Source organism: Oncorhynchus tshawytscha, linkage group LG11 (genome assembly GCF_018296145.1).
Source record: "Oncorhynchus tshawytscha isolate Ot180627B linkage group LG11, Otsh_v2.0, whole genome shotgun sequence".
Lineage (NCBI taxonomy): Eukaryota > Metazoa > Chordata > Actinopteri > Salmoniformes > Salmonidae > Oncorhynchus > Oncorhynchus tshawytscha.
In genome coordinates this window covers 16,443,550-16,471,157 of record NC_056439.1, presented here as the reverse complement: position 1 = coordinate 16,471,157, position 27,608 = coordinate 16,443,550, and the positions used below count along the sequence as shown (strand labels likewise).

At 44.3% G+C, this 27,608-nt stretch overlaps 1 protein-coding gene across 2 annotated transcripts; it reads right to left on the bottom strand.

The window, feature by feature from the left end:
- Nucleotides 1–161: 161 nt before the first annotated feature.
- Nucleotides 162–26,788, bottom strand: LOC112261494 (guanine nucleotide-binding protein G(I)/G(S)/G(O) subunit gamma-2). Of its 2 annotated transcripts, none has more exons than XM_024436870.2 (4): nucleotides 26,587–26,788; nucleotides 16,735–16,814; nucleotides 1,314–1,443; nucleotides 162–932 (listed from the first exon to the last, which is right to left on the bottom strand). In XM_024436870.2, the coding sequence occupies exons 3-4, from the start codon at nucleotides 1,398–1,400 to the stop codon at nucleotides 804–806; spliced, it is 216 nt and encodes a 71-aa protein (XP_024292638.1). In that variant the 5' UTR covers nucleotides 1,401–1,443; nucleotides 16,735–16,814; nucleotides 26,587–26,788; the 3' UTR covers nucleotides 162–803. The 2 variants fall into 2 exon arrangements, with proteins under 2 accessions (XP_024292638.1, XP_024292639.1); XM_024436871.2 differs by lacking the exon at nucleotides 26,587–26,788 and adding an exon at nucleotides 23,794–23,814.
- Nucleotides 26,789–27,608: the final 820 nt, after the last annotated feature.

Genomic DNA, 27,608 nt, shown 5'->3' with positions numbered 1-27,608 from the left:
TATTCCAGGTGAAGCTGGTTGAGAGAATGCCAAGCGTGTGCAAAGCTGTCATCAAGGCAAAGGGTGGCTACTTTGAAGAATCTCAAATATAAAATATATTTTGATTTGTTCAACCCTTTTTTTGGTTACTACATGATTCCATGTGTTATTTCATAGTTTTCATGTCTTCACTATTATTCTACAATGTAGAAAATATTAAAAATAAATACAAACCCTTGAATGAGTAGGTGTGTCCAAACCTTTGACTGGTACTGTACAATAATACAAATATATCTACGTGATATAGCCAAACCAATGAACCTCAGAATCAAAATCAACATGAAATAAACAACAAAAATAAAAACATTCAGATACACAGGTGGTAATATCTCGTGGTAAGCAGCTCAGTTAGCCAGCACACCTACCCTACCCAGCCCACCACAAACCATTGAACATAACACTTGGATTTCAAGTTCCAAAAGAACCACACAATATTTTGTTGTTGTTTTTTCCTTCATTTTTAAAAACACAACACAACCTGAAGACTTGGTTGATTGGTTGTCCATCATGTTTTTGGGTGGATAACCACACTTATCTTCTGTTGTAATCTGACTACACAGATGGATCCATCAAACATGCTGCACACCCCTTAACCTCTGTAAATGGTAACGTGTTACTCTGTGGTTTTTAATTGCACTCTTTAGGTGCCATTGTAGAGAAAGGGGCACTAGTACTTCACCAAGCCCTCCTGTTAGAAGATGTCTACATATTGAACGTCCTTGTTCATGTCCCAAGATGAGCAGACCAAATAAACCACATCCTGTTTACAGGATGGCACAGAAGAACTTCTTCTCCCTAAAAGGGTTTTCGGATGCGGGCACCGGCGACAGGAGCGGGTCCTCTTTGGCATGGGCTTCGCAGTATGACATTAAGTCTGCTGCTGCTTTGGACACCTGTAATGAAAGAGAGCAGGACACACACACACACACACACACACACACACACACACACACACACACACACACACACACACACACACACACACACACACACACACACACACACACAGTTTGAGTTAGATTCCACACAACAGATTGGTCTGTACTTTTACATTAACTCACAGACTAAAGTGCTAATGAAATGGTAATTATAACCTGTTGTTACCATATTATCACAATGCTACAATGTCTTCCATGCTGGTAATGTAAAGGGCAAGTGATGCCTCCAATATCGGTAAGGTTGCTATATCTTTTTGGGCAGGGATGCTACAGATTTCTCCTATATCTGTTACGTCCTTTATCCTCTTAGCCAGTGATGTAGGCCTAATTTCTCACCTTTATCCTGTCGATGTTGGCCTCCATCTTCAGCTGCTCTACCAGTTTCCTGGCCTGGGCGATGCTTGCTGTGTTGTTGGACGCCATGATAGGGCTTCTGAGCTAGGCCTTGTGTAGTCTGTCTGTCTGTCTGTGGTGGGGAGAGAGAAGAAAGTTTTGGTTCCTAATGAATCCAAATACATACAGGCACTAGAGATAAAATCCTATTCAAGGGAGAAGATCTTAGTTGGCACGCTGACAATACAAAAGAGTATACTGAAGGAGAGATTCATCCACACACACACACCGCAGACACACACAGACATATTATTTATGGTGGCAGTTGCTAGGCAGCACATGACAGTGAGGGGGTGGGACAAAAAGATAGTGTGAAGAGAGAGAGACCGAGGGGACATTGCTTTGTCCATTGTTAGGTTTGCTGCCAGTACTAATGTTATTTGGTGTGTGCTTCAAGGAACTGCAATTATGTGCTGACCATAGGGATGGCGTGTGTGTCATAGGGTCATAAAACAGGTTTACCCTCCAGTCTGCTTGGTGGTGCATGTGAGAGAATTTAGTAACGCCATCCCTGCTCACTGTGTTGGTTGTATCATAAATCAATGTACAGTAGTCTGTCTCTGGTGTATGGTGTGTGTGTAGGATACACAAGTTGTCCTCTCAGTCAGCATTGCTAAGCAATAAATTAGTACTACTCCCCTGCTGTAGTAGTTTCAGGTAGCAGTCTGATTCCCTCTATCAGGCTGTGTCCCAATGGCACGTTATTACCCACACAGTGCACTACTTTTGACCAGGGTAAAGAGTAATGCGCTGTATAGGGAATAGGGAGCTGAACTTATGAAACATGAACAGGCTGCATTATTGCCACCATTGAACATCAATAGGAATCTGATGACAAAGACACAGCTTGATCATCTCTATTTACAATATTCACAGTGATGATCATCCGACTCATCAGTTGACACAGTGCTGATCCCCTGACAGTGACCTTATTACACCAAAGGTTACATCCAGGATACTTTGAAGGTCAAATTCAAAAAGTGCCCCAATTACATGTTGCTGTGTGTGTATGGTGTGTGTGTGTGTCACTGACTGGCCTTCCCCAGTGCTTAATCCCATCAGGGTCTCCTACCACTCTGCCCCATGACGCAGCAGGGTAGGGCTCACCGTGGGATCAGATGAGTCAGTGTGTTGTTAAAGACTTATCTCAGATCTCTGCGTGGTGTTGGAACATCAATATTGATGTCCCACAGTGGCACACCACAGCGCCACACCTGTCCATCTCACTGTGGCACACCTGTCCATGTGGATGCCTTAGGGACAGCCCTGTAGGGGGGCCAGTTTCCACTACTGATGCAGCATGGCCGCACCCTGTCCCTGATCTGCCTCAACCACAGGGTCCAGCCCAAACCAGTTACCACAGACTGTAGTGTTTTTGCTGACATTGCTGTAGTATTTACTAGTGTTTTTTTGCGGATAATACTGTAGTATTTACAAAAGTATGATCAAGTATAATATAACATTCTAAGTACTACACATGATCGAGGGATACTAAAGTGTGTAGTATTGAATTCTACAGTATACTACAGTTTACCACAGAATTACATAGTAATACCGTAGCATTCTACAGCAAACTGTAGTATTTTTTCATGTGGGTTGAAGGATATCGCCGCTGAGCGTAATTCTTCAGACCCTGTCGAGAAGTTGAGTACTAACCGGACAGTTTTTGCTTTTGAGTAGAAATTCCCATTTCTTCTTCTCAGTCTCTGTTGGTAGCCAGTGTCATTGCTAGCTATTGATACTCGGTTAGCCAATGCTGCAAGGCTACCTTCCCTGCAACATAGTAGCATTGCTAGCTCCCTAGTCTCGTTCACCCGTTGTGTTAGCTAGACCAACCCTCTCTGCCTTCACGGCACCGTCGGTCACGGGAGCACTCTTTCTGAAGGCTAACTCGGTCACTCGGTTTCCTTCAGCCAGCACTGAGCTAGCCACGGCACACCTTCACCATGACCCTTACAAAAACAAGATTGCCATTTGGAAACTGCAGTAAAAGTGCAGTAACTGCAATCGACTGGTATTTTGGATGTATTATTTTGGACGTATTTTGGATACAGTAATTGCAGAATAACTGTAGTTAGACTTCACTTTAACTGCATTTATACTGCATTGTACTACAGTTAAACTGCACTCTGACTGCAATCTTTTTTCGTAAGGGGAAGCAGCTGCTAGCTAGAATACGCTAGGTGGGACTAGCTGGGACTCTTATGACTAAAGAGGCTTCATGCATAGCTTTCATTTTTACCCATAAGAGTAGAGGTAAAATGTCTCTATTCTCAGCACTTATGACCAATTTTCTACTCTGAGGCATTTTGTGGATACAGCTCCAGGTCAGAAGAGGAAGCTGAAACGTGCATCTATCTCGATAGCCCTTCTTGCCTCCGAGCCAACAGCAACAGTTGAGGCTCAGCTCTCAGTAAACGAGCCCAGTTAGGGCAACGTCATGGATAGACTTGACTAGTGTCGGCGGAAGGCGAGCTAGGGGATGAAGAGGACGACAATGGAATTAATCTCATGGAGTTCCTCGAGATAGTCCACAACTCCTGCGCTGACGACCCCATTCTCTCGCCCTCTCAGGCCCACACACCTGATGGCCCGAGAGCAGTGGAGCTGCCCCTCCTCCAGTGGAGTTTGGGCTCCTTCATGTCTGCAAGTGGATTGCTGCCTGACTCAACATCGAGTGGCCGTCTTCTGTAGGGGATCAGGTCTTTAAGTGACCTGAACGATGGGAAGCGACTCCAGTCCCATACAGCCCGATAAAGGAACTGCTTCCCGCAGTACCAGCTTGCCTCAGTGAAAATAAGAGCTTGTGGAATAACCCCTCACTCGCAGGATTCTTGCTAAGCGTACCCCGGAGCTGGACATGCACAATATAAAGGAATCCGGGTTAGGCAACATTCCCATGGTGGAGCTGTCACTGGCTCGACACTTCAGCCCCTTTCGTTGTTTTACTAACAACACCAGTGCTTCACTCCCTAGGAAAGCGGAGCACTTTACTGCTTCCGTTTTTCAGAGAACGTACAAGGCCCTCAACGTGACCTCTTTATTGTTGGCTTATTTTATGAGTTACTGGAGGAGGTGGGGAAGCAACTGAACTAGGAGACCCTAGACCCAGATGCTTTGGAAGAGATCTGTATGGTTACAGACCTGAGCCTCCATTCGTCCTGTAGTGCCATCCAAGGCTGTGGTTGTAAAATGAGCCTAGTGGTGGTGGGAGAAAGGGCACTTTAGCTGAGGCTATCCAGCTTAACAGACAAAGGGAGAATTGATCTCCTGGATGCCCCAGTTGTTTAGGCCCACTGTCGCTTCTATGTGGCAGAAGTGTGCCATGTGCAAAAAGGAGTTGAAGCCTTCAATTTCTGCTTGCCCCACAGACTTGGGCACCGTGGCAGCCCATTGGCCTCTGCAGCTCACGCCAGCCTCACAGCTGGGAAGGGGCAACAAGCTAGCCTTGGGGGACTGAGGTCCCTGGCGATGCTGCAGTCTGCCAAGACTCAGGCACTGAACCAGGCCAAACCTATAGGGAAGCAGTCTTATGCTGCAGCCACAGCAAGGATCTGCCCCTCTACCCCTCCTATGGGATGTATGAAGTGCAGCAAGGCCTACAGCTCTCTGCCCTACCCCCTCTTTTCGGGATTCTGATGGGCGTTTTCTTTTCTCCACTTGGCGAGGACGACTTAGCTCTGTTATGTAGAACACTCTCCATTGAGCTAGAAATCAGTCAGTATTGTTGTTCCTTACTTTAGTTTCTGGGTCTCAGGGAAAAGACAGGGGGACCGCACCCTCACAGGCGTCAGAACCCTAGACAGCTATCTTCTGGTACTCCCGAGCCCACAAAGCTTTGGCTTTTCCTTGTCATGTTTTTACAGCGATTGGTTCACGCAACTGGGCCGCTGCCTGCTCTACCTCCCCATCGCACGGGTGGCTGAGTAAGCATCTTTGCTCATGACAACCCTCCTCCATGGAACGGGGCCAAGATATACCAGTTATGTAACTGTCCTTCAGATATATTGCCCGACGTCATGCATCATGGTGCTGGTAGCTCTTTCCCGAGAAAGCCTGCTTCCCGTATCTTTCCAGATTGTCTTACTGTAGCCTGGTAGAAGCCACGATCCAATAGGGGAGACCCCATCCCATAACATGGTGACCACATGCTTTCCTTGCTCCTCTTCGAGCCCTCGATGACAAGTGATTTCCCGGTCAGCAGTTACAACCCTGCCTACGACCAGTCCTGGCAGCTATTGTTATGCGGGGATTATATCCTACAGAGAAAAGCAATTCTCCATCCTCACCCAGATGCTTTAGCTTTCGGGGCACAGGCAGAAGAAAAAAAATGAGAGTGCCAGCTGCTTATGCACACTCTGGTTTTACAGTTGATGCATTTTTGTCGTGGAGATGTTGTGTGACTATACAGATTGTTCCTCCCCACAATCAGTTGTCCACGTCCTGTGTCCTTTTGGACGGAGAGAAGGTTAATCTTGTTAAGGTCCCTTTGCCACGTTCTCAGCCTGCCAAAGTCCCGACAGTGATACAGATTATCCATAACTGTGGTGCAGTCTATAAGTAGGGCATGTCGCTTACGCCCAGTCTCTAAGCTTTTAGCTCGTCCTGGGGTGTGACTATTGTGCTTACAATCTTTTTCACAGCATCTATTAGCCGCTGAAAAGCTTGGTAATGTCATATTCCTCCTTTTTTGCCTTACTCCTGCCATAAGCATATGCGTGGACTATGTTCTACCAGCCACTGTTTGCACAGTCTGCCCAGGGGTTTTTCAGGTTAATGTTCCTAACCCCATCTTTGGCTAGGGATGACTTTTATCCATTGCCACACCTTGGAGCCTATGGCTTTTCGCCTGTAGCCTAATCGTTGTCCAGTACGTGCGGTTCGCATCTACTTGAATTCTAAGAAAGCTAGGGCAAGGGTGTCATGCTCTTTGCTCATTGGGCAACCACCCTCAGAAGAGGGCCTTTTCGACTGTATCCTGCCTGATCCTTGGGACCATTATATTGATTAATAATGGCAAGGGAAGGGCTGTCTCCTACAGAGGAGTTGACCTCTTGGGCAATGTGTTTGGGACATGTCTCATTATACTGAGATTTATTAGGGTTTCCCTCACTTTGTTATATGTTTTTTCCCGATGGGCTTTCTGCAGCTTCTTGGTGTGAACTCCTTCTGAGGGTTATTGATGTTGGGACTTCCCTGGCTTCAGAGAGCATGTTTCTTGTGATATGGGAGTTGGCCATATCACCACATGTGATACATCAAAACGATTATTTATTTCAAGGTTACGTAACCCTGGGTTGCGTAACCCTGGCTCTCTGATTTGTAGTCAATTTTGACAGTAGAGTAAATGTTTCTGACTCATACCGAGGCCACATAGGCTGTTTGAAAAGTCGTTTTTTAGGGGCAGTTGCTCTTTCATGTACATTGTCCTCAATCTGAGGAGACAAACTGCAGAGCAGGGATTCACTTTTGACAGGTTAAGATAATTCAGATATCCCTCAATTCTTTTAGCTACATATACAGTTGAAGTCGGAAGTTTGAATACATCTTTGCCAAATACATTTAAGCTCAGTTTTTCACAATTCCTGGCATTTAATCCTAGTAAAAGTTCCCTATTTTAGGTCAGTTAGGATTACCACATATTTTAAGAATGTGAAATGTCAGAATAATGTCATAATCACATTCCCAGTGGGTCAGAAGTTTACATACACTCAATTGGTATTTGGTAGCATTGCCTTTAAATTGTTTAACTTGGGTCAAATGTTTCAGATAGCCTTCTGCAAGCTTCCCACATTAAGTTGGGTGAATTTTGGCCCATTCCTCTTGACAGAGCTGGTGTAACTGAGTCAGGTTTGTAGGCCTCCTTGCTTGCACATGCTTTTTCAATTCTGCCCACAAATGTTCTATATGATTGAGGTCAGGGCTTTGTGATGGCCACTCTAATACTTTGACTTTGTTGTCCTTAAGCCAATTTGCCACAACTTTGGAAGTATGCTTGGGGTCATTGTCCATTTGGAAGACCCATTTGTGACCAAGCTTTAACTTCCTGACTGATGTCTTGAGATGTTGCTTCAATATATCCACATAATTTTCCATCCTCATGATGCCATCTATTTTTGGAAATGCACCCGTCCCTCCTGCAGCAAAGCACCCCCACAACATGATGCTGCCACCCCCGTGCTTCACGGTTGGGATGGTGTTCTTCGGCTTGCAAGCCTCCCCCTTTTTCCTCCAAACATAACGATGGTCATTATGGCCAAACAGTTCTATTTTTGTTTCATCAGACCAGATCACATTTCTCCAAAAAGTACGATCTTTGTCCCCATGTGCAGTTGCAAACCATAGTCTGGCTTTTTATGGCAGTTTTGGAGCAGTGGCTTCTTCCTTGCTGAGCGGCCTTTCAGGTTACGTCGATATAGGACTTGTTTTACTGTGGATATACTGTAGATCATTTTGTACCTGTTTCCTCCAGCATCTTCACAGGGTCCTTTGTTGTTCTCCTGGGATTGATTTGCACTTTTCACACCAAAGTGCGTTCATCTCTAGGAGACAGAACGTGTCTCCTTCCTGAGCGGTATGACGGCTGCGTGGTGTTTATTCACAATTACTGCCACATCAAGGGAAGTACTGGATGTACTGGATGTGAGTTAGTCTATAGTTTTAGCAGGGGCTGTAACATTCTTTTTTTATTGTATTTGTAACAGAGTCCATGTGCCCCAAATGGCACCACATAAGGTTCTGGTCAAAAATAGTGCACTATAAATGTAATAAGGTGCCATTTGGGAGGCAGCCCATGCACTGAAGTATGTCTGTGACAGGGACAAGGACCGGACTTCAGTATGTCTGCTGAGTAAGTGTACCTGAGGTAACATACACAAATATATGTAATTTAGCAGATGCTTTTATCCCAGGTGAGTTACAGTTATGCATGCTGCATGCATTTAATGTATGGGTGGTCCCAGGTGACCATTTTCTAAGCCTCACCCCCTTTGGTTACTGTTGCAATCTTGGATATTTTCTAGGGATGCCCAATTATCCATTCAACCACTGCCGAAATTCCCTCACAATGATCTAACACAATGAAATTAAACACAGACTACCCTTGCTAATCATTAAACTCATGGGTATGTTGCAAGGGCATAGGCATGGGTGGGCCTGGGCCCCCCAGGCCCACTGAGGAGCCAGGCCCACCCAATCAGATTGAGCAAAAACACTTTTTTTTTACTATTAAATGTTTTCTATGCTCTTTACTTGTCAGTGTTCCAAACGGGGCATTATTTATATTTGTACCTAAACATATAAATATCAAATATACAAATATCATCAGATAGATTTCATAGCAAGCAGTGCACTGGGTTAGTGAGATGTGATGAAATATCACAGAACAGATGAACTGGAATGACATTCATTCTCACGGGATGGGTTGCCAAAAATAACTAACTGAAAGCCACAACCCCAATAATACATGAATGTGACTGTATTGAGGCTTCAATGACTGTATTGTGCTTCTGTGGCTAAATGCACCACGGCACTGCCTATTGCATTTGTTCATTTAGTTTACAAGACAGCTCATAATCCAATGCCTTATCACAGTCAACAAACCTATATTTGAGCTTTAATTTGCTTTAAAAATGCTACATTTTCTCTCAGCCTCATGGCAAAATGTGTACTGTAGAATAGCAAGAGATTAGCTATAAAAATGTACATTTACCTCTCTGCCCCATGACATATGTGTAGAATTGCAGGAAAATAGTTTTAAAACAGCAACATTTTCTCTTAGCCTCATGGCAAAATGTGTAGAATAGCATGAGATAAGTTATAAAACTGCAAATGTTTCTGTTTGCCCCATGGCAAAATGTGTAAAATTGCAGGAAGTTAGACACCCTCACTGGCTTTCATGTGTTTGAAACAGAGCTTGTCCGAGGTGTCGGACTCGACAACAGTTGCTAACCCATTGGAGCGCTGTGATTGATTTCTCAAAATTATGGGTGGGGCTGAGCGAAGGGTCAATGGCAAAGGTGTATAAAGATGTCAGAATTGACCCTTCACTAAGCTCTGCCCACGAATTTTGGGCAACCAATCGCAGCACTCCAATGCATATCAACTACTGTTGAGTCCGGCACCTCTGACAAGCTAACTTTTAAACCGCATGAAGCCAAAAAATAAATGTTTAAATGGCTTAAAAATTGAACACCAGAAGTACTTACTACTGTGCACCAGAAGTAGTTACTACTGTGGTTCCTGAAATGCAGAGTCTGATTTTTAAATCCAAAATTATACTTTTTTTTTTACATTGTTAGCTAGCTCAGCTGGTTAGCTGACTACCTCTATCAGTCTGATTGACCACCAAACGTTTTTTTTTAATGCTAGCTATCTAGACTGTTAATATAACTTGTTTTCTCAAAAGGTATGTTAGCTAGTTAAGTTAACAATGTTATGAATACAACTCCCATCTGCTATCGACATCAAGATACGATTTGAGAGCACTAGTTAGCTCCAAAAGTGGTAATAGCTTTACTGCATACTGACAGTGAATTCAGACCCATTCAGTGGCTAGCTACAAACATAATTTTACCAGGTTCCCATAAAGCAATTGTAATGAGATTCCACCACAACATACCCAAGAGTTTCCTGATTAGCAAGCGATAGTATGTGTTTAAAAAATCAAATCAACACACACACACACACACACACACACACACACACACACACACACACACACACACACACACACACACACACACACACACACACACACACACACACACACACACACACACACATACACACACACACACACAGTGGGGCAGTGTGAGAGGAAGGTGACTCAGAATGGCGATGGAACCCACTCATAGAGTAGACTAGAGCGTGCAAAGCTAAACACACACACACACACACACACACACACACACACACACACACATACACACACACACACACAGTGGGGCAGTGTGAGAGGAAGGTGACTCAGAATGGCGATGGAACCCACTCATAGAGTAGACTAGAGCGTGCAAAGCTATGATACAGTACATCTCAATGGTGCCAACAGAAGGGGGGCGGGGCAACAACCACTGCACCAAGGGTCACATTGATTGGTTGGGTGGGGCATTCTACCATGTGCCCCTTGAATAGTGTGATGGAAATTTTAATGTTTGTGTTTTTCTTATAACTCATTTCTGTGTTCTATTCATGTGCTGTTCTATAAACCAATTTCTGTGTTCATGCAAGTGGCTGACTGATCAAATCTTCACTATCAGTAGCTGCAATTTGGCAGTACGCCCAGACCTTGTTTTGAGAAACGAAAAAGATATCTCAGTTTCAAGGTCTCAGCTTAGAGAGAAGAAGCCTCGTGAGGTATTGGTCTGTCACATGTTATGAACCACTATTGCTCGGTTACATCAATGAAACAAAACGGTATTGATGAATTAATTACGCAAATATAACTTGTCTGTGTATAGCCGTATATAAGACAACTGCTGGGACTGCCCAGGGACAGCTTCTTGATCGACATGTCTACTATGGTGCATTGAGTTGGATGGAACCTCTCCAGCGAGCCGACAAATAAAGGATGATTCATTTAAGATAGACTTTTTGTGTCCCTGTGTGAGAATTTCCATGACAATAGTAAATACTACAATACTAGAACAAGCGAATATATGAATTGAACACTACAATGGAATATTGAATATGGAATACTAGAATACTTAAAGCGGCAATCAGCAGTTGAAACAATGACAAAGCGTTCACCCTTCTACTATCTCTGTAGGAAGCTGAGGGATGGGGCTGTCAAATTCATAGACAGATCTATGGATTTAAGGAGTGACCATCCAGGACATCACGTTTTGAGGTTATACAGTATTTGTTTGCGTTTACTTCGTTTACAGACAGTGGAGTAAAACAAACGTATGGGTGCTGATGGGGTACGACAGTTGATCTAAGATCATGAGGCTATATTCTTAAGCTATAAGTTATATTCTTCAAGAATCAATGGGTCCATATCATTCATTTCTAAGTCCCAAATGGATGTACTATAGAGCAACTGCTGATTGCCTCCTTTAAACTGCTCCTATTTTAAGATTTTAAGACTGTAACCAATCTCACTATTTATCTTATGTGTATATTATTTGGATGGTTGTCACACATTTGAATGAATGTTGTTTTTATTGTTGTAACCCTGACTGCACTACACATTTCCCAATCAGGACAATAAAGATATTGATTGATTGAATACTGAATATATTCATTTAATACCCAGGTGGTAAGGGTAGGTAAAACATAACATCTGCCATGCTGATCCTCAACACGGGTGTCCATCAGGGGTGAGCGCTTAGTCTCCTCCGGTACTCCCTGTTCACACATGACTGGGGAGGTAGTTTTTCCTAGCCACCATGCTTCTTCACCTGCACTGCTTGCTGTTTGGGGTTTCAAGGCTGGGTTTCTGTGCAGCATTTTGTGACATCAGCTGATGTAAGATTTTTACAAATACATTTGATTGATTGATTGATTGACTGCGTGTCTATCATGACATTTTCTGACGACATGACGTTGGTAGGCCTGATCACCGACAACGTTGAGACAGTCTATAGGGACGAGGTCAGAAACCTGGCAGTGTGGTGCCAGGAAAACAACCTCTCCCTCAATGTGAGCTCGACAAAAGAGCTGATGGTGGACTACAGGAAAAGGCGGGCTGAGCACGCCCCCATTCACATCAACGGGGCTGTAGTGGAGCGGGTCATGACCCAAACACACCAGGACAGTTGTGAAGAGGGCATGACAACACCTATTCCCTCCAGGAGACTGAAAAGATTTGGCATGGGTCCCCAGATCCTCAAAAAGCTATACAGCTGCAACAACTGCTCGCCATCCGACCACAAGGTGCTACAGAGGGTAGCGCATATGGCCCAGTACATCACTGGGGCCAAGCTTCCTGCCATCCAAGACCTCTATACCAGGCGGTGCCAAAACATTGTCAAAGACTCCAGCCACCCTAGTCATAGACTGTTCTCTCTGCTACCGCACGGCAAGCTGTACTGGAGCTCTAAGTGTAGATTTAAAAGGCTCCTTAACAGCTTCTACTCCCAAGCCATTAGACTGCTAAACAGTTAATCAAATGGCTACCCGGACTATTTGCATTGTCCCCCTTTTTACGCTGCTGCTACTCACGGTTTATTATCTATGCATAGTCACTTTACCTCTACCTACATATACATATTACCTCAATTACTTCGACTAACCTGTACCCCCGCACATTGAAACGATACAAATGGGGGGAAACACACATTCTTTCCAAATGACCCCCATTGTAAAAGAGCCAACTTCTTCAACAAACATGCCGGAAAGCTTCTGTGTTGTTCAATTTACATGTAACAAGGTCCAAAATCCCGACCGACGGTTCCAAATGCTCCCACATAGGGAAATAGAGCTTACGAGAAGAGCCCAGTGGCTTCAGGCTAATCGGCGTGGGAGAGTGGGAAATGTGGGGAACCGGTGTCCAAGTAGGCTACATATAGCTATGTGTGTGGAAAACATTTCATCACAGGTAAGACATTTAACTTGTTTAGTAAAGTCTGTTTGTTTGTGTTGCTGGTCTTGGCTAGCTTAATGTGCTGGTCTTGGCTAGCTTAATGTCCGGTTGGTACAGTACCTAGCTAGCACTCACTCACTCACATGGCTGCTAGCACTTTCATGAAAAGGGGCATGAGGGCAGCCCGACAATACTAAGTAGTGAGAATGCTCAGGAGTATGCAATGTTGAAAAGTAATCTTTGGACATGTTGTACTTTTCTTAAATGGAGTTTTGTAATTGATGAAAACAAGCAGACAAGAAGAAAATTGCATTTGAAAAAGGTTAAGCTTTTACTGTGGCCTACTGTAGGTATCCACAGGTTGTTTTCCCCACAGGCGGGCGGGGCTGCAACGTTTTTTCTAATGCCGACTGGGACTATACTAAAAACGCTAGAATTAGTAAAAACTATAACAATAATTATTTCAGAGAGGTAACACAGAGTAAGGCCCATTGTATGTATTCATATTTGTGAGCAGGGTGTTATAATCTGTAACCTGGCTGGAACACTATATAATAATAATCTGTTCTCATCTGGGTCCCCTCTGTGGAGGCCATATGCCTGCCCTTCTCCATGTTGGCCCCTGATGGGTGTCAGGAAGACCAGCACTGTGAGGGTGAGGTCCCCAGGGGCCACGTCATATGTTGGACCAACAGAAGGTTACTGATAAAGGGCTCTGTTCGAAAGTTCTGAGTTACAGCATGATGGAAATTTAATGGCAAATGTTAGTGGAGACTGCAGTCATGGTAAACTCTGCATTTGTCGGCTCAATTGGTCATTTCCGACAAATGCTACTATCGCGTAATGCTTCAGCAATACAGATTAAATAAAGCCCTCCAAGGTTTGTTTTAGAGAAGCGAGTCATTCTTGACTTTTAAAGGTAATATACACTTCAGCCAACATTTGCGACGTTTACTATGAATGTGATCTTCGTGAACATCGGGAATAATGCCTTTAAAAGGTGCATTTAAGACAGACCAATGCGCTTCCCTACAACTCGCCTTGGATTGAATCCCAGACTTAGTCTTCCAAATGAACATGAGAATGTAATTTAAGTTACCCCACTTATTGAAATAGGGCAGAAACTACATGACAAGGGCTTCATTGACAAAACTCTGAACAACTCTCAAATAATGCTATAATGGGGCCACAATATCATAATGTTCAATGCTCATGGGAGATGTCAAAATAGACCATACTATCATCAGCCAGTTGATAGATACCCGAGTCACTTGTTGAAGGTTTCTGCAGTGTATCAGGGAATGTAGGTCTTTATGGAAACAATTCAATTAGGAATGGCTGAACACTATAATATAGTTTAGTGTACAGTGCATTCGGAAAGTATTCAGACCCCTTGACTTTTTACACATTTTGTTACGTTACAGCCTTATTCAAAAATGTATTAAATAAAAATAAATCTTCATCAATCTATACATAATAACCCATAGTGACAAAGAGAAAACACATTGTTAGAAATTTGGGCAAATGTATGAAATATAAAAACAGAAATACCTTATAAACATAAATATTCAGGCCCTTTGCTATGACAATCAAAATTGAGCTCAGGTGCATCCTGTTTCCATTGATCATACTTGAGATGTTTCTACAACTTGATTGGACTCCCCCTGTGGTAAAATCAATTGATTGGACATGATTTGGAAAAACACACACCTGCCTATATAAGGTCCCACAGTTGACAGTGCATGTCAGAGCAAAAACCAAGCCATGAGGTCGAAGGAATTATCCGTAGAGCTCCAAGACAGGATTGTGTTGAGGCACAGCTCAGGGGAAGGTTACTAAAACAATTCTGCAGTTTTGAAGGTCCCCAAGAACACAGGGGCCTCCATCATTCCATCAAGTTTGGAACCACCAAGACCCTTCCAAGAGCTGGCCGCCCAGCCAAACTGAGCAATCGTGAGCTCCAGAGTTCCTCTGTGGAGATAGGAGAATCTTCCAGAAGGACAACCATCTCTGCATCACTTCACTAATCAGGCCTTTATGGTAGAGTGGCCAGAAGGAAGCCACTCCTCAGTAAAAGGCACATGACAGTCTGCTTGGAGTTTGCCAAAAGGCACCTAAAGACTCTGAGACCATAAGAAACAAGATTCTCTGGTCTGATGAAACCAAGATTGAACTCTTTGGCCTGAATGCCAAGCGTCACGTCTGGAGGAAACCTGGTACCTGGTGTTGGCAGCATCATGCTGTTTGGATGTTTTTCAGTGGCAAGGATTGAGAGACAGGATCGAGGGAAAGATGCAAAGTACAGAGAGATCCTTGATGAAAACCTGTTGCTGAGCGCTCAGGACCTCGGACTGGGGCAAAGGTTTACTTTCCAACAGGACAACGACCCTAAGCACACAGCCAAGACAACGTTGGAGTGGCTTCGGGATGAGTCTCTGAATGTCCTTGAGTGGCCCAGCCAGAGCCCGGACCTGAACCCAATCGAACATCTCTGGAGAGATTTGAAAATAGCTGTGCAGCGACGCTGACAGAGCTTGAGAGGTCGGCAGAGATCTGCCGAGCAGAATGGGAGAAACTCTCCATGTACACAGGTGTGCCAAGATTGTAGCGTCATACCCAGGAAGACTCTAGGCTGTAATTGCTTCCAAAGGTGCTTCAACAAAGTACTGAGTAGAGGGTCTGAATACTTATGTAAATGTATTATTTCAAATTTGTATTTTTTTTAAATAAATGTGCAAAATCTTCTAAAAACCAATTTTTGCTTTGCCATTATAGGGTATTGTGTGTAGATTAATGAGGGGGAAATGATTGAATACATTTTAGAATAAGGCTGTAGTGTAACAAAGTTTTGAAAAAGTCAAGGGGCTGAATACTTTCCGAATGCGCCGTATAGCCTACTTGGTATTGAATTGTTTGAATAGACAACTGCCAGATTCTGAAATAATCATTTGTACCAGAGGACTCATGATCTTGTGCCGTATATATCAAGAGTCTTAGAGTAGGAGTATTGAACTAGGATCAGGAACCCCCTGTTCGTGTATTCATTGTGATCTAAAAGGCCAAACTGATCCTAAATCAGCATTCCTACTCTGAGAAACTTGATACATATGTCCCTGAACCTAATCTTTTAATAGGACTAGATAGAGGATGAATGGATGGAGTCTTGGCTATCAGTGTCTAGACTGTTAACACTCTTGAACCCTGTCCTATCTGCTGTCCAAAATACCACTCTGAAATGTTACACATGGTGTCAACATGCTGATAACGATGACATTCTATTATACAGTGATAACATGGGACATTCTAAATGGACAAAGACCTTAAGTGTGTCCCAAATTGTGTATAGTGCACTATTTCTGACTAAACCCTCCTACACATTGGGTGTGCCCCAAATGGCACCATATGGCAAATGGCACCCTATTCCCTTTAATGCTCTCTATAGGGCAGCACTACTGCCTTAATGGTCCTGGTCAAGAGTAGGACACAATATAGGGAATAGGGTGCCATTTGCGACGCAGACCGTATCTCTCTCCGCTGACCCCTTTGTGAACAGCTCTCAAAGTACTTATCATTGGCGCAACTTTTAAAAACGTTCATAGTTGAGAACACAATAAGTATAAGTACAGAACAAAGTGTTAGTACAGTACAGTATGTGTAAGATGGGATCTCCCTCAGTTTCCCACTGTAACATTACAAGACTCACAGACACATTCATTCTTCATGCACACGTATCATGCACACATATCCCGGGCTCGCCCATTTCTCAATGTGCATTGTGGCACAGACGCTCTCAGGCAGGCAGGCTCTACAGCCTGCTCTTTTCTGTGTTCTCCGGCTTACCTTGTCTGCTCACTCCGCCACTCACTGTCCTGGTGTCCTCCTGGCCTGCAGTTCTGTCAGAACTCTGGTTCAGCCCTACTCTGTAGAGAGAGTGAGAGAGAGCAGAGTACAATCATTCAGAACAGCACAGCATAGAGAAAGTACAGAGATAGTAAAGTACAGACACTGACTGCATGCTTCTTCGTTCCATCAGAGGCCTGCTGTATCCCAGTTAAATTATATGGAGGCCTGTGTAGTCTCTCTTGTCTGGTCACTTACACCATATACAGTACTGAAGAGCTCCCTCCCTCCCTCCCTCCCTCCCTCCCTCCCTCCCTCCCTCCCTCCCTCCCTCCCTCCCTCCCTCCCTCCCTCCCTCCCTCCCTCCCTCCCTCCCTCCCTCCCTCCCTCCCTCCCTCCCTCCCTCCCCCCCCAGTGGATCCATTCTTCTTCATGCATCTGTGAGTTGGTTTTCTGCTGCCTCTGTTAAATGGGGCAATTACTCTACAAGAACAGATCTGCAGCGGAAGGGAATCCCACCACCGCAAATCATCTTCTCACACAATGTTAAAGCAACTAAACCTTGTTTGTACCTTCCACTAACATGCATCCTTTGTCCTGATCTTTTCCACATACTGATTGTGCCCACATTTTCAGAAATGTTTACACATGGTATTAAAGTGTGTCTCATATTCGTCCACTGTGTCTGCATTGTGACCACTTGTAAGATATCCAGACACAATGCGTTCCTGACTACCTCCGGATGTGCTCTGATCAGAATCAGATCACAATGTGTCTTTTAATCGTTTACACCTATCTACAAATGTGGGCACAATCAGAACAGGACAAATTACACATGTTAGAACCAGGCTTATGTGGTCCTATGTGGTCTGCATCATGTGTCCATGTCACTTCCTTCCAGTGTGGTTAAACTCCACTCATAACAAATGGGCTGGAAGATGCTGTCATCCATCATCCATTTCTATCACTGTCTATTTTGTCTTTACTCTCGCAATTACTCTCTTCTTTCCTCTCATGTCTCCCAGTCTCTTCTAATAAAATTACTTATTGAAGAGCTACTGAACACACCAATTGGCACGTGTGTTTTTCTGTTGCTTGTGAGAAAAATGACATTTCAGTCTTGGAGGTATGTTTCCTAACCAATTCTGCGGTTAGTGATGTTAATGATGTTTGTCCCCCATGAGACACTGTAGATGTGGAAGCCTATTTAACTTCCCAGAAGTTAAAATCTCCAGAATGAGCCAGAATAAGCCAACAGAAATCTGTAATTCATTTGGAGGTTTTTGCTGAGGATGTGTTTGTTGTGCAATTTTTCATCTATAAAGGTGTTTGGTGCAGTATTTCTCAAGTAAAAAAAAATGTGCGAAGTGTGTTGTCTGATATAAACAAAGTCGGAGCTGCAAGGCTGGTCTGTCTCACTACGCTATTGGATAGAGAGTAATCACCGCAGCTGTTCACAACATGTTAGTGGGCAAATGGACAGTGTCAAATCAAAGCCCAACCTTCGAGACACACAGATGTTCCAAACTTCTTTTTAGATGACACTGACTTTATGACCAAAATGATCCTATTTATACTTTGTAGTCAATGATCAAATCAAACTGTATTTGTCACACGCGCCGAATACAACAGGTGTAGTAGACATTACAGTGGAATGCTTACTTTACAAGCCCTTAACCAACAATGCAGTTTTAAGAAAAATGTTGACACTAGAATGACTGTTTCTGAATTATATCGATGCCACATATGCCGTTTTCAAAGGGATTAGTTGCTTTTTTAAAAGCCGTCGCTTTTTAAATCTGTGTTTCAATGAAGCTCCCCTGTCTGATTTCACACCCTGGGCTTCGCAGCATGGGGCAGAGGTGAGGAACTGTGTGTGTGTGTGTGTGTGTGTGTGTGTGTGTGTGTGTGTGTGTGTGTGTGTGTGTGTGTGTGTGTGTGTGTGTGTGTGTGTGTGTGTGTGTGTGTGTGTGCGTGCAGAAGGCCTGGGACATTAGAAGGGATGGGAGGGAAAGAGAGGAGGCTGGGGCACAGGGGAGCAGAGGAGCAGGAGAGGGAACTGGATCACTAGTCATGATGCCCCTTGTACATCCTTCTTAGTCCAGATTCTACTACTCTGCTCTGCCCGGGATCATGACTCAACCATGATGACGACATGCACAAACAGTAACAGGAAAAATAGTGTGCTTGCTTCAGAATAATTACTATGTTGAATATTCAGAGTGGTCTTGCTCACCAAGAACAATAATAACAACAACATGATCAATTCTACTACCTCCACTAGTGCTGTATACAGTCTGTAGTGCTTGTGCTGTTCAGTATTAGTCCCAGACATCACATTTCTGATTTCTACCCAGTCTTGTACACTCATGGGACAGGGTTGTGATGATGTTGATATGGGTGTGTTCCAATGACACCCTATTCCCTATATGGCCAAAACCCTATGGGCACTGTTGAAAAGTACTGCGCTACATAGGGAATAGGGTTCCATTTGAGACGCTATTTTAGTCTCTATGATGCTCCAGCTGAACATTAGTGCATAAATAGATCCTGTCCTATAGTGTCTCCATCAAAGTCAGACTACCACCCCCCACCACCATTAGATTACCCCAGACATCTGTGCCCTCCCCTGGCCTCAGCAGGCACTGCTCTGCCCAGCCTGACTACATGGGCTCCAAGGTTTAGGGGGGAGGGGAGAGGGCAGTGACCCAGGAAATGATGCGTTCCCTGGGATCCGAGGAGACAGCAGGCAGGGCCCTGCCTCCAGGGCATGGAGATACTGTGGTTATTTTAGGTTATTATTATCAACTGGTCTGGGGCCTGCCTCACGAATAGGATTGTAATGGTGAAGGGACAGAGAGACAGAGGACTAATTCTAGATCAGGTGCTAGAGAAAGCATGAGAGTGACCAAGGAGGGTAGAGATGCAGATAGCTTTGAGTATGTGCACATTTGGATTCTAATCTTTATTATAGGTTCTATACTAATAGATTGACTGAAGTATTTTTTAAATGCATTAGTGTGGTGTAGTGTGTAGATGCGTTCCTTTGTCTCTGGATGGCACTGACTGATGGACTTCACATGAAGTGCACTACTTTTTGACCAGCGTCCTATGGGGAATAGGCTACTATGGGCGCTGGTGCTATGGGCCCTGGTCAAAAGTAGTGCACTAAGTAGGGAGAGTGCCATTTGGGACACAACCCTGGTACAGGGTTCTATCAGGGAGCAGTGTTGGGGATGATGCACATTGCACAATTATCAGGGCTCAGAGAGTTTTGAGTGAGAATTTCACCTGTTCCCTACATAGTGCACCACATTTGACCAGGGCCCATAGGGATCATATACCTTTATCCAAATGAATCCAGCCCTGCATGTTGCTGATAGCTAGTTTCCATTAGACAGATGTGTAGTTTCTTACCATCAAAATGACCTGCAAGCCTCTTTTTCAGTAGTTTAAATCTGTCATGGCCAATGTTGCCATCGAATGCGCATAACCACTGGCGTACCACGCAGCCCCCGCGAAGCTGGGGGGCCTAAAGGCTTTTTTTGTGTGTTGGAAGTCACCCCCCTTCTCAGATAGCATATGAACAGGTCATAAGCCAACAATGTGTAGAAGTACAGGAAATTAGCTGTAAAACTGCAACATTTTCTCTAAGCCTCATGGCAAAATATGTACACTAGTGAGTGGAATGTAGTGCTATGTTACGTTGCTCCGGTTGAGGAGGAATAAACATAGTTTCCTCTGGCATCAATCAGCCAGCCAACAATAACACTGTCTGACTCACTCCGCTAGACTGTTAACAATAATGTCTGAATCCCAAATGGCACCCTATTCCCTATACAGCACACTATTTATGGGTCTAGGTCAAAAGTAGCGCACTAAATAGGGAATAGGGTTCCATTTGGGACACAGGCAATTTTACAAACATTCAGGCTTGTTTAGAGTGTGCAGGACTGGAGTATGCTCTTAATGTTTCAGTACATAAACTAACCATGCTGTCCAGATAGATATGGAGGCGCTACACAGAGGGAATCATAAAACTAGTACTAAAGCTTGTTAAAACTACGAGGCCTGACAAAAAGACTGCAAGGCACATACATACCATTGGCTGTTTGATAACTTGGAGAAAAAAAGATGGAAGGGAAGCGCTGCTAGAATACAATATAGATCTTTGTAGTGTCATAAAAAAACAGCAGGACCAAGGCACATTGTGATGGCATGTTCAAGAAAAACTGGTTTGGCATGGCCTTTCTTTTCAAACATAGCCTTTGATCAAGATACAACTATAACAGTGCAATATACTGTACAATTTCACTTGTACAAGTGAAAAGTATGTATAAGGTCAAATGTGTCCTTTAAAGGTTATAAAAGGGCTGTCCGTATACATTCCCGGTAACAGTTTGCTCACCATTTATTTATCATTACATTTTTGTATGCTAGTTATTCACAAATGTATGTTTATTTCCTTAAATATACTGTGTTGTGTGATTATTCTTTTACCAGGTACTGTTGGAATGTCCATCTTTTTGTGAGAAATTACACTGGTCACTCAAAACGTTTATGAAGTATTTATAAAGCATAAATAGCGCTCACTTTAGATTAGGGGCTGCAAATATACTTTACTAATGATTAGTATCTAACTTCCCGGACAGGGAGTCTGATTGACTGCAGACCTCCAACCCTAACCCATAGGTACAGTATGCGAGGCTACAGTTATTATTATTATTTTTAGCCGTGGTATATTGGCCATATACCACATCCCCCGAGGTGCCTTATTGCTATTATAAACTGGTCACCAACATAATTAGAGCAGTAAAAATACATGTTTTGTCATACCCGTGGTATAAAGTCTAATATACCATGGCTGCCAGCCAATCAGCATTCAGAGTTCGAATCACCCAGTTTATAATGTAAAACATATTATACAATCATCCACACAATCCAGCCTATCGGAAACATTTCAAATCAAATCAAATTTGATTGGACACATGGCTAGCAGATGTTAATGTGAGTGTAGCGAAATGCTTGTGCTTCTAGTTCCGACAGTGTAGTTTTTTCAGTCTCTCGGTCTCAGCTTTTATGCACCTGTACTGACCTCGCCTTCTGGATGGTAGCGGTGTGAACAGGCAGTGGCTCGGGTGGTTGTTGTCCTTGATGATCTTTTTTGGCCTTCCTGTGACATCGGGTGCTGTAGGTGTCATGGAGGGCAGGTAGTCTGCCCCGGTGATACGTTTTGCAGACCCACCACCCTCGGGAGAGCCTTGCGGTTGAGGGCAGTGCAGTTGCCGTACCAGGCTGTGATACAGCCCGACAGAAAGTTCTCAATTGTGCATCTGTAAAAGTTTGGCAGGGTTTTGGGTGACAAGCCAAAATTCTTCATCCTCCTGAGGTTGAAGAGGCACTGTTGCGCCTTCTTCACCACACTGTCTGTGTGGGTGGATAATTTCAGTTTGTCTGTGATGTGTAGGAACTTAAAACTTTCCACCTTCTCCACTGCTGTCCCTTCAATGTGGATAGGGGGTGCTCCCTCTGCTGTTTCCTGAAGTCCACAATCATATCCTTTGTTTTGTTGATGTTGAGTGAGAGGTTGGTTTCCTGACACCACACTCCGAGTGCCCTCACCTCCTCCCTGTAGACTGTCTCGTCGTTGTTGGTAATCAAGCCACCTACTTTTGTGTCGTCTGCAAACTTGACGATATAGTTGGAGGCGTGCATGGCTAGCCAGTTGTGGTTGAACAGGGAGTACAGGAGGGGGCTCAGCACGCACCCTTGTGGGGCTCCAGTGTTGAGGGTCAGTGAAGTGGAGATGTTGTTTCCTACTTTCACCACCTGGGGGCGGCCCGTCAGAAAGTCCAGGACACAATTGCACAGGGCAGGGTTAAGACCCAGGGCCTCCAGCTTGATGATGAGCTTGGAGGGTACTATGGTGTTGAATGTTGAGCTGTAGACAATGAACAGCATTCTGTAGGTATTCCTCTTGTCCAGATGGGATAGGGCAGTGTGCAGTGCGATGGCAATTGCATCATCTGTGAACCTGTTGGGGCGGTATGCAAACTGAAGTGGGTCTAGGGTGGCCGGTAAGGTTGAGGTGAAATGATCCTTGACTAGTCTCTCAAAGCACTTTATAATGACAGAAGCGAGTGCTACGGGGCGGTAGTCACTTAGTTAAGTTACCTTTGCCTTCTATGGTACAGGTTCAATGGTGGCCATCTTGAAGCATGTGGGGACAGCAGACTGGGATAGGTAGTGATTGATATGTCCGTAAACACACCAGCCAGCTGGTCTGCGCATGCTCTGAGGACGCGGCTAGGGATGCCTTCTGGGCCAGCAGGGTTAACACGTTTAAATGTTTTATTCACGTCAGCCACGGAGAAGTGGGGGGCGCAGTCCTTGTTAGCGGGCTGCGACGGTAGCACTGTATTATCCTCAAAGCGGGCAAAGATGGCGTTTAGTTTGTCTGGAAGCGTGAAGTCGGTGTCCGTGACGAGGCTGGTTTTCTTTTTGTAGTCCGTGATTTCCTGTAGACCCTGCCACATACAGTGGGGCAAAAAAGTATTTAGTCAGCCACCAATTGTGCAAGTTCTCCCACTTAAAAAGATGAGAGAGGCCTACTTATTTTCTACCATAATTTGCAAATAAATTCATTAAAAATCCTACAATGTGATTTCTGGATTTTTTTTCTCATCTTGTCTGTCATAGTTGAAGTGTACCTATGATGAAAATTACAGGCCTCTCTCATCTTTTTAAGTGGGAGAACTTGCACAATTGGTGGCTGACTAAATACTTTTTTGCCCCACTGTACGTCTTGTGTCTGAGCCGTTGAATTGCGATTTCATTTTGTCCCTGTAACGACATTTCGTGGTCTGATTGCCTTGCGGAGGGAATAACTATACTGTTTATATTCAACCATATTCGCAGGCCTCTTTCCATGGTTAAATGCGGTGGTTCGCGCTTTCAGTTTTGAGCGAATGCCACCATCCGCGGTTTCTGGTTATGGTAAGTTTTAATAGTCACAGTGGGTACAACATTTCCAATGCACTTCCTAATAAACTCACTCACCGAGTCAGCGTATAGATCAATGTTGTTCTCTGAGGCTGACCAGAACATATCCCAGTCCGGGTGATCAAAACAATGTTGAAGCGTGGATTCCGATTGGTCAGACATATGTTGAATGGTTCTAGTCAGTGGTACATCCTGTTTGAGGGTCTGCCTATAAAACGGGAGGAGCAAGATGGCATCAGATTGGTCAGATTTACCGAAGGGAGGGCGGGGGAGGGCTTTGTATGCATCTCGGAGGTTAGAGTAGCAGTGACCGAGTGTATTACCCCCACGAGTACTACAATCAAGATGCTGATAGAATTTAGGTAGCCTTGTTCTCAAATTTGCTTTGTTAAAATCCCCAGCTACAATAAATGCAGCCAAAGGATATATGGTTCCCAGTTTACATAGTGTACAGTGATGTTCCTTGAGGGCCTTTCGTGGTGTCTGCTTGAGGGGGAATGTACACAGCTGTGACGATAACTGACGAGAATTCTCTTGGGAGGTAATATGGCCGGAATTTGATTGTAAGGAATTCTAGGTTAGGTGAGCAGAAGGACTTGAGTTCCTGTACGTTGTTATGAGTCATTAATCATGAGTCGTTAATCATTTACACTCCTCCTGAAGAGTGTTTTGCACCAGAGTTTTAGCCTAGGTGAGCAATACTTAGTAGACTAGACAATTCCTCTGCTGCACAAGAACCCTACGGGACACAGACAAAACAACAAGAGTGCAGTAATATAAAGTGTGACACTCAGTCTTGGCCTCTATACTGTACCATCTCCACTTGTTACTGTAACCAGAACTAGGCCACTGACTCAGTAGTCTTTTAGAAGGAGCCACTGGCAATGGAAGGCAACAATGAGCATTTCATGAAAAGAGAGAAAAAGTAACAAACTGAGAAATTATTAGTCTTTTGTCAAAGTCAAGGCCTTTTGTCTCCCTACATTTGTATTCTTTCACTCTATCTCTCTATCATGCACACAGAGTGTGAATTACGGGGGCCCAGGTAGGTCTCAGACCCCCTGAGAACCACTACATGCAACAAAGTCCAACTTTGGGGGGTGTCTAAATAATGGTAATTTGTTGTTTATAAAAGCTTAATCCAAATAAAATGAAGACTCCCACCTCTGTGTCATGGTTTAAACCATTTTTTCCCCATGTGGCTGCACAGTCATTGGTCTGTACTTATCATTCTGGGAAAGACCCATATCTTAGACCCTTTTCAAGTGTCCCAATTTTTCTTTCTACAACAACGTCCTTTTCTCAGCAAGACACATCAATTACTTCAGGCTACAAGAGTCTAGACCCAATGACAATCATCGAATGTCATTATACTTTTTGGTGTTTTGTAACAGATGTCTCTTTCCATTTATCAGGTAGCCTACTTTTTGAAGTGATTTGTTCGACAAGAAGATTAAAACATCACGACTGGTTGTATTCATGCCAAATGAAAAGGTAACACACTTTTATTACAGTTAAATGACAGGTCTTTACTATTAGGGCTATAGGCGGCCGCCTGAAAAATATTGAGAGCCCCCGAACTTCACTGTATAATTTGCACTCTGTGTATACACACTTACACACACAGTCCATTGTTGCCTTTTCTCATAGTGGGTAGCTATGGAGTCTGTTGACATTTAGTGTGCCATTGTTTCAGTCTCAACATGAATGTGTATCAAACAATATGTGGCCTTGCAGCCAGTCCAGCACTGCAAAACATGCCAGCTCGGCGCTCCCTCTCCCCCTCCCCTAACGCACACACACACACACATGTCCCTTCTCCAACATGTCGGTTCTGTTCTGGTTCTCAACAAGAGCTGAGCACCCCGGAACGGAGTGGTAGCACAATTCTGGCCCTCGACTTATAGTGTGCCTCTATAATACGAGGACTGAAAACACTAATCTATCTTAGCAGTGGCGGTGAGACCATTTTCACATGCTCACCACACAGGGCTAACAGATACTGAGATACAGATGTATTAAGTGAGAGCCTTATAATGGAAGCACACTTAACATGGCTGACTGGGGATGTGAGAGTGTGAACGTGCACTGTGTGTGTGTTTTGTGTGTGTGTGGGTCTGGGCGCGTGTTGTGCATCTATACATCTGAATGTGCGTGAATGTCTGTTTGTATCTGCTTCTGTAGCTCATCAGTGTGTGCTTATATTTCCCAATAGTACTGAATGGCCACTGCCTTCTGAATAGGAACGACCAGAGAACCCACGGGAGGGTTGAGGGATTCCTCTTCCATTCTCAGCTGCCCCCCCCATCCTCTCTCGTTCTCTCTCTCGCAGCATCTCTCATCCAGTTCTCTCCCTTCCCCCCAACCTCAACTCTCCCCATCTCTCACCCCCCACGTCATGCTAATTTTCCCCAAACCAGATGCTCCTAATTTCTCTCCCTCATACAACAGACCTGTCCAATGTGACAGGAGCAGGAGGAATAGGAAAAGAGGAAAGAATTCCATTCTCTCATTCCCTCACTCTCTCACATACACACAGAGATCAGAAATCCAAAGAGAGCAAATTATAAACACACCCCAGAGAGAGAAAGATACAGAGGCTTTAGCCTCCCTAATCTAGAAGGAGGAAGAGGAGGGGATTCCATGATGTAGAGACCAGGGAACAGAACACAGTCATCTTTCTCTCCCCTACAGCACTGACACAACCACTGACTGTAAATCAACACACGCACACAAACAGACCAACGTCTCCTCTAAAGCACACCCCCCCTAATAAGCCATTGTCTTACAACCAAACAAAGGAAAAGACATCAAGATATGGTTAGAAAATGGTGGAAATGTGTGTCTTACCTCTGTAATGTGTGTGCTGCTCCCCTAGTGTCGCCAGAGACATGCAGTCTGGTGGAGTAGTATCCACACGCTTACTGACTCTCCCTCTCACACACACACACACACTCACACAGTCAGGCAGGCTAGCAGGAAGGCAGGCAGGCAGGCAGGCGTGCTCATACACACACACTCTCTCACTGTGCTGTGCTGTGGCTCCCTCTCTCATACACACACACTCCCTCACTGTGCTGTGCTGTGCTGTGGCTCCCTCTCTCCTGCTCTGCTCTGGCTGCTCTCTCTTGCTGATCCAGCTGACATACGCCCTCTCCGCTGCTGCTCAGTCTCCACCCTTCAGCCAGCACCAACCCCACACTACACACGGCCTACAAGAAGCTACCAGGAGCCCTCCTCCCTCCCCCTCCCCCTCTCTCTTTCTCTCTCTGGTCGGCTATCAGACAGTGCTTCTCTGAGGCCACAGGAAAAGGCTTGCCTGTCTTTTGTAAACACAGACTGTAAACAAACACATACTGTAGGTGCAGCTGACAGTGACATCCATGACTTTTTCATCTTTGTATGTAGATTGTTCATGTATTATGGAATATATTCATCTTCCTTCTTCTTCTTCCCTGCTCTGACACTGTGCTGTTACCTGTCTGTCAGAAAATTGGAACGGAAATGGCAACACACCAAACTGGAAGTCTTCCGACTAGCTTGGAAAGACAGTACCGTGCAGTATCGAAGAGCCCTTACTGCTGCTCGATCATCCTATTTTTCCAACTTAATTGAGGAAAATAAGAACAATCCAAAATGTATTTTTGATACTGTCGCAAGCTAACTAAAAAGCAGCATTCCCCAAGTGAGGATGGCTTTCACTTCAGCAGTAATACATTAATGAACTTCTTTGAGGAAAATATCATGATTATTAGAAAACAAATTACGGACTCCTCTTTAAATCTGCATATTCCTTCAAAGCTCAGTTGTCCTGAATCTGCACAACTCTGCCAGGACCTAGGATCAAGAGAGACACTCAAGTGTTTAAGTAC

Coding starts and splice junctions, on each gene's coding strand:
- LOC112261494 (XM_024436870.2), bottom strand. CDS start 1,400: ATGGCGTCCAACAACACAGCAAGCATCGCCCAGGCCAGGAAACTGGTA. Junction 933..1,313: donor CCAACATCGACAGGATAAAG/GTGAGAAATTAG, acceptor CTTTCATTACAG/GTGTCCAAAGCAGCAGCAGA.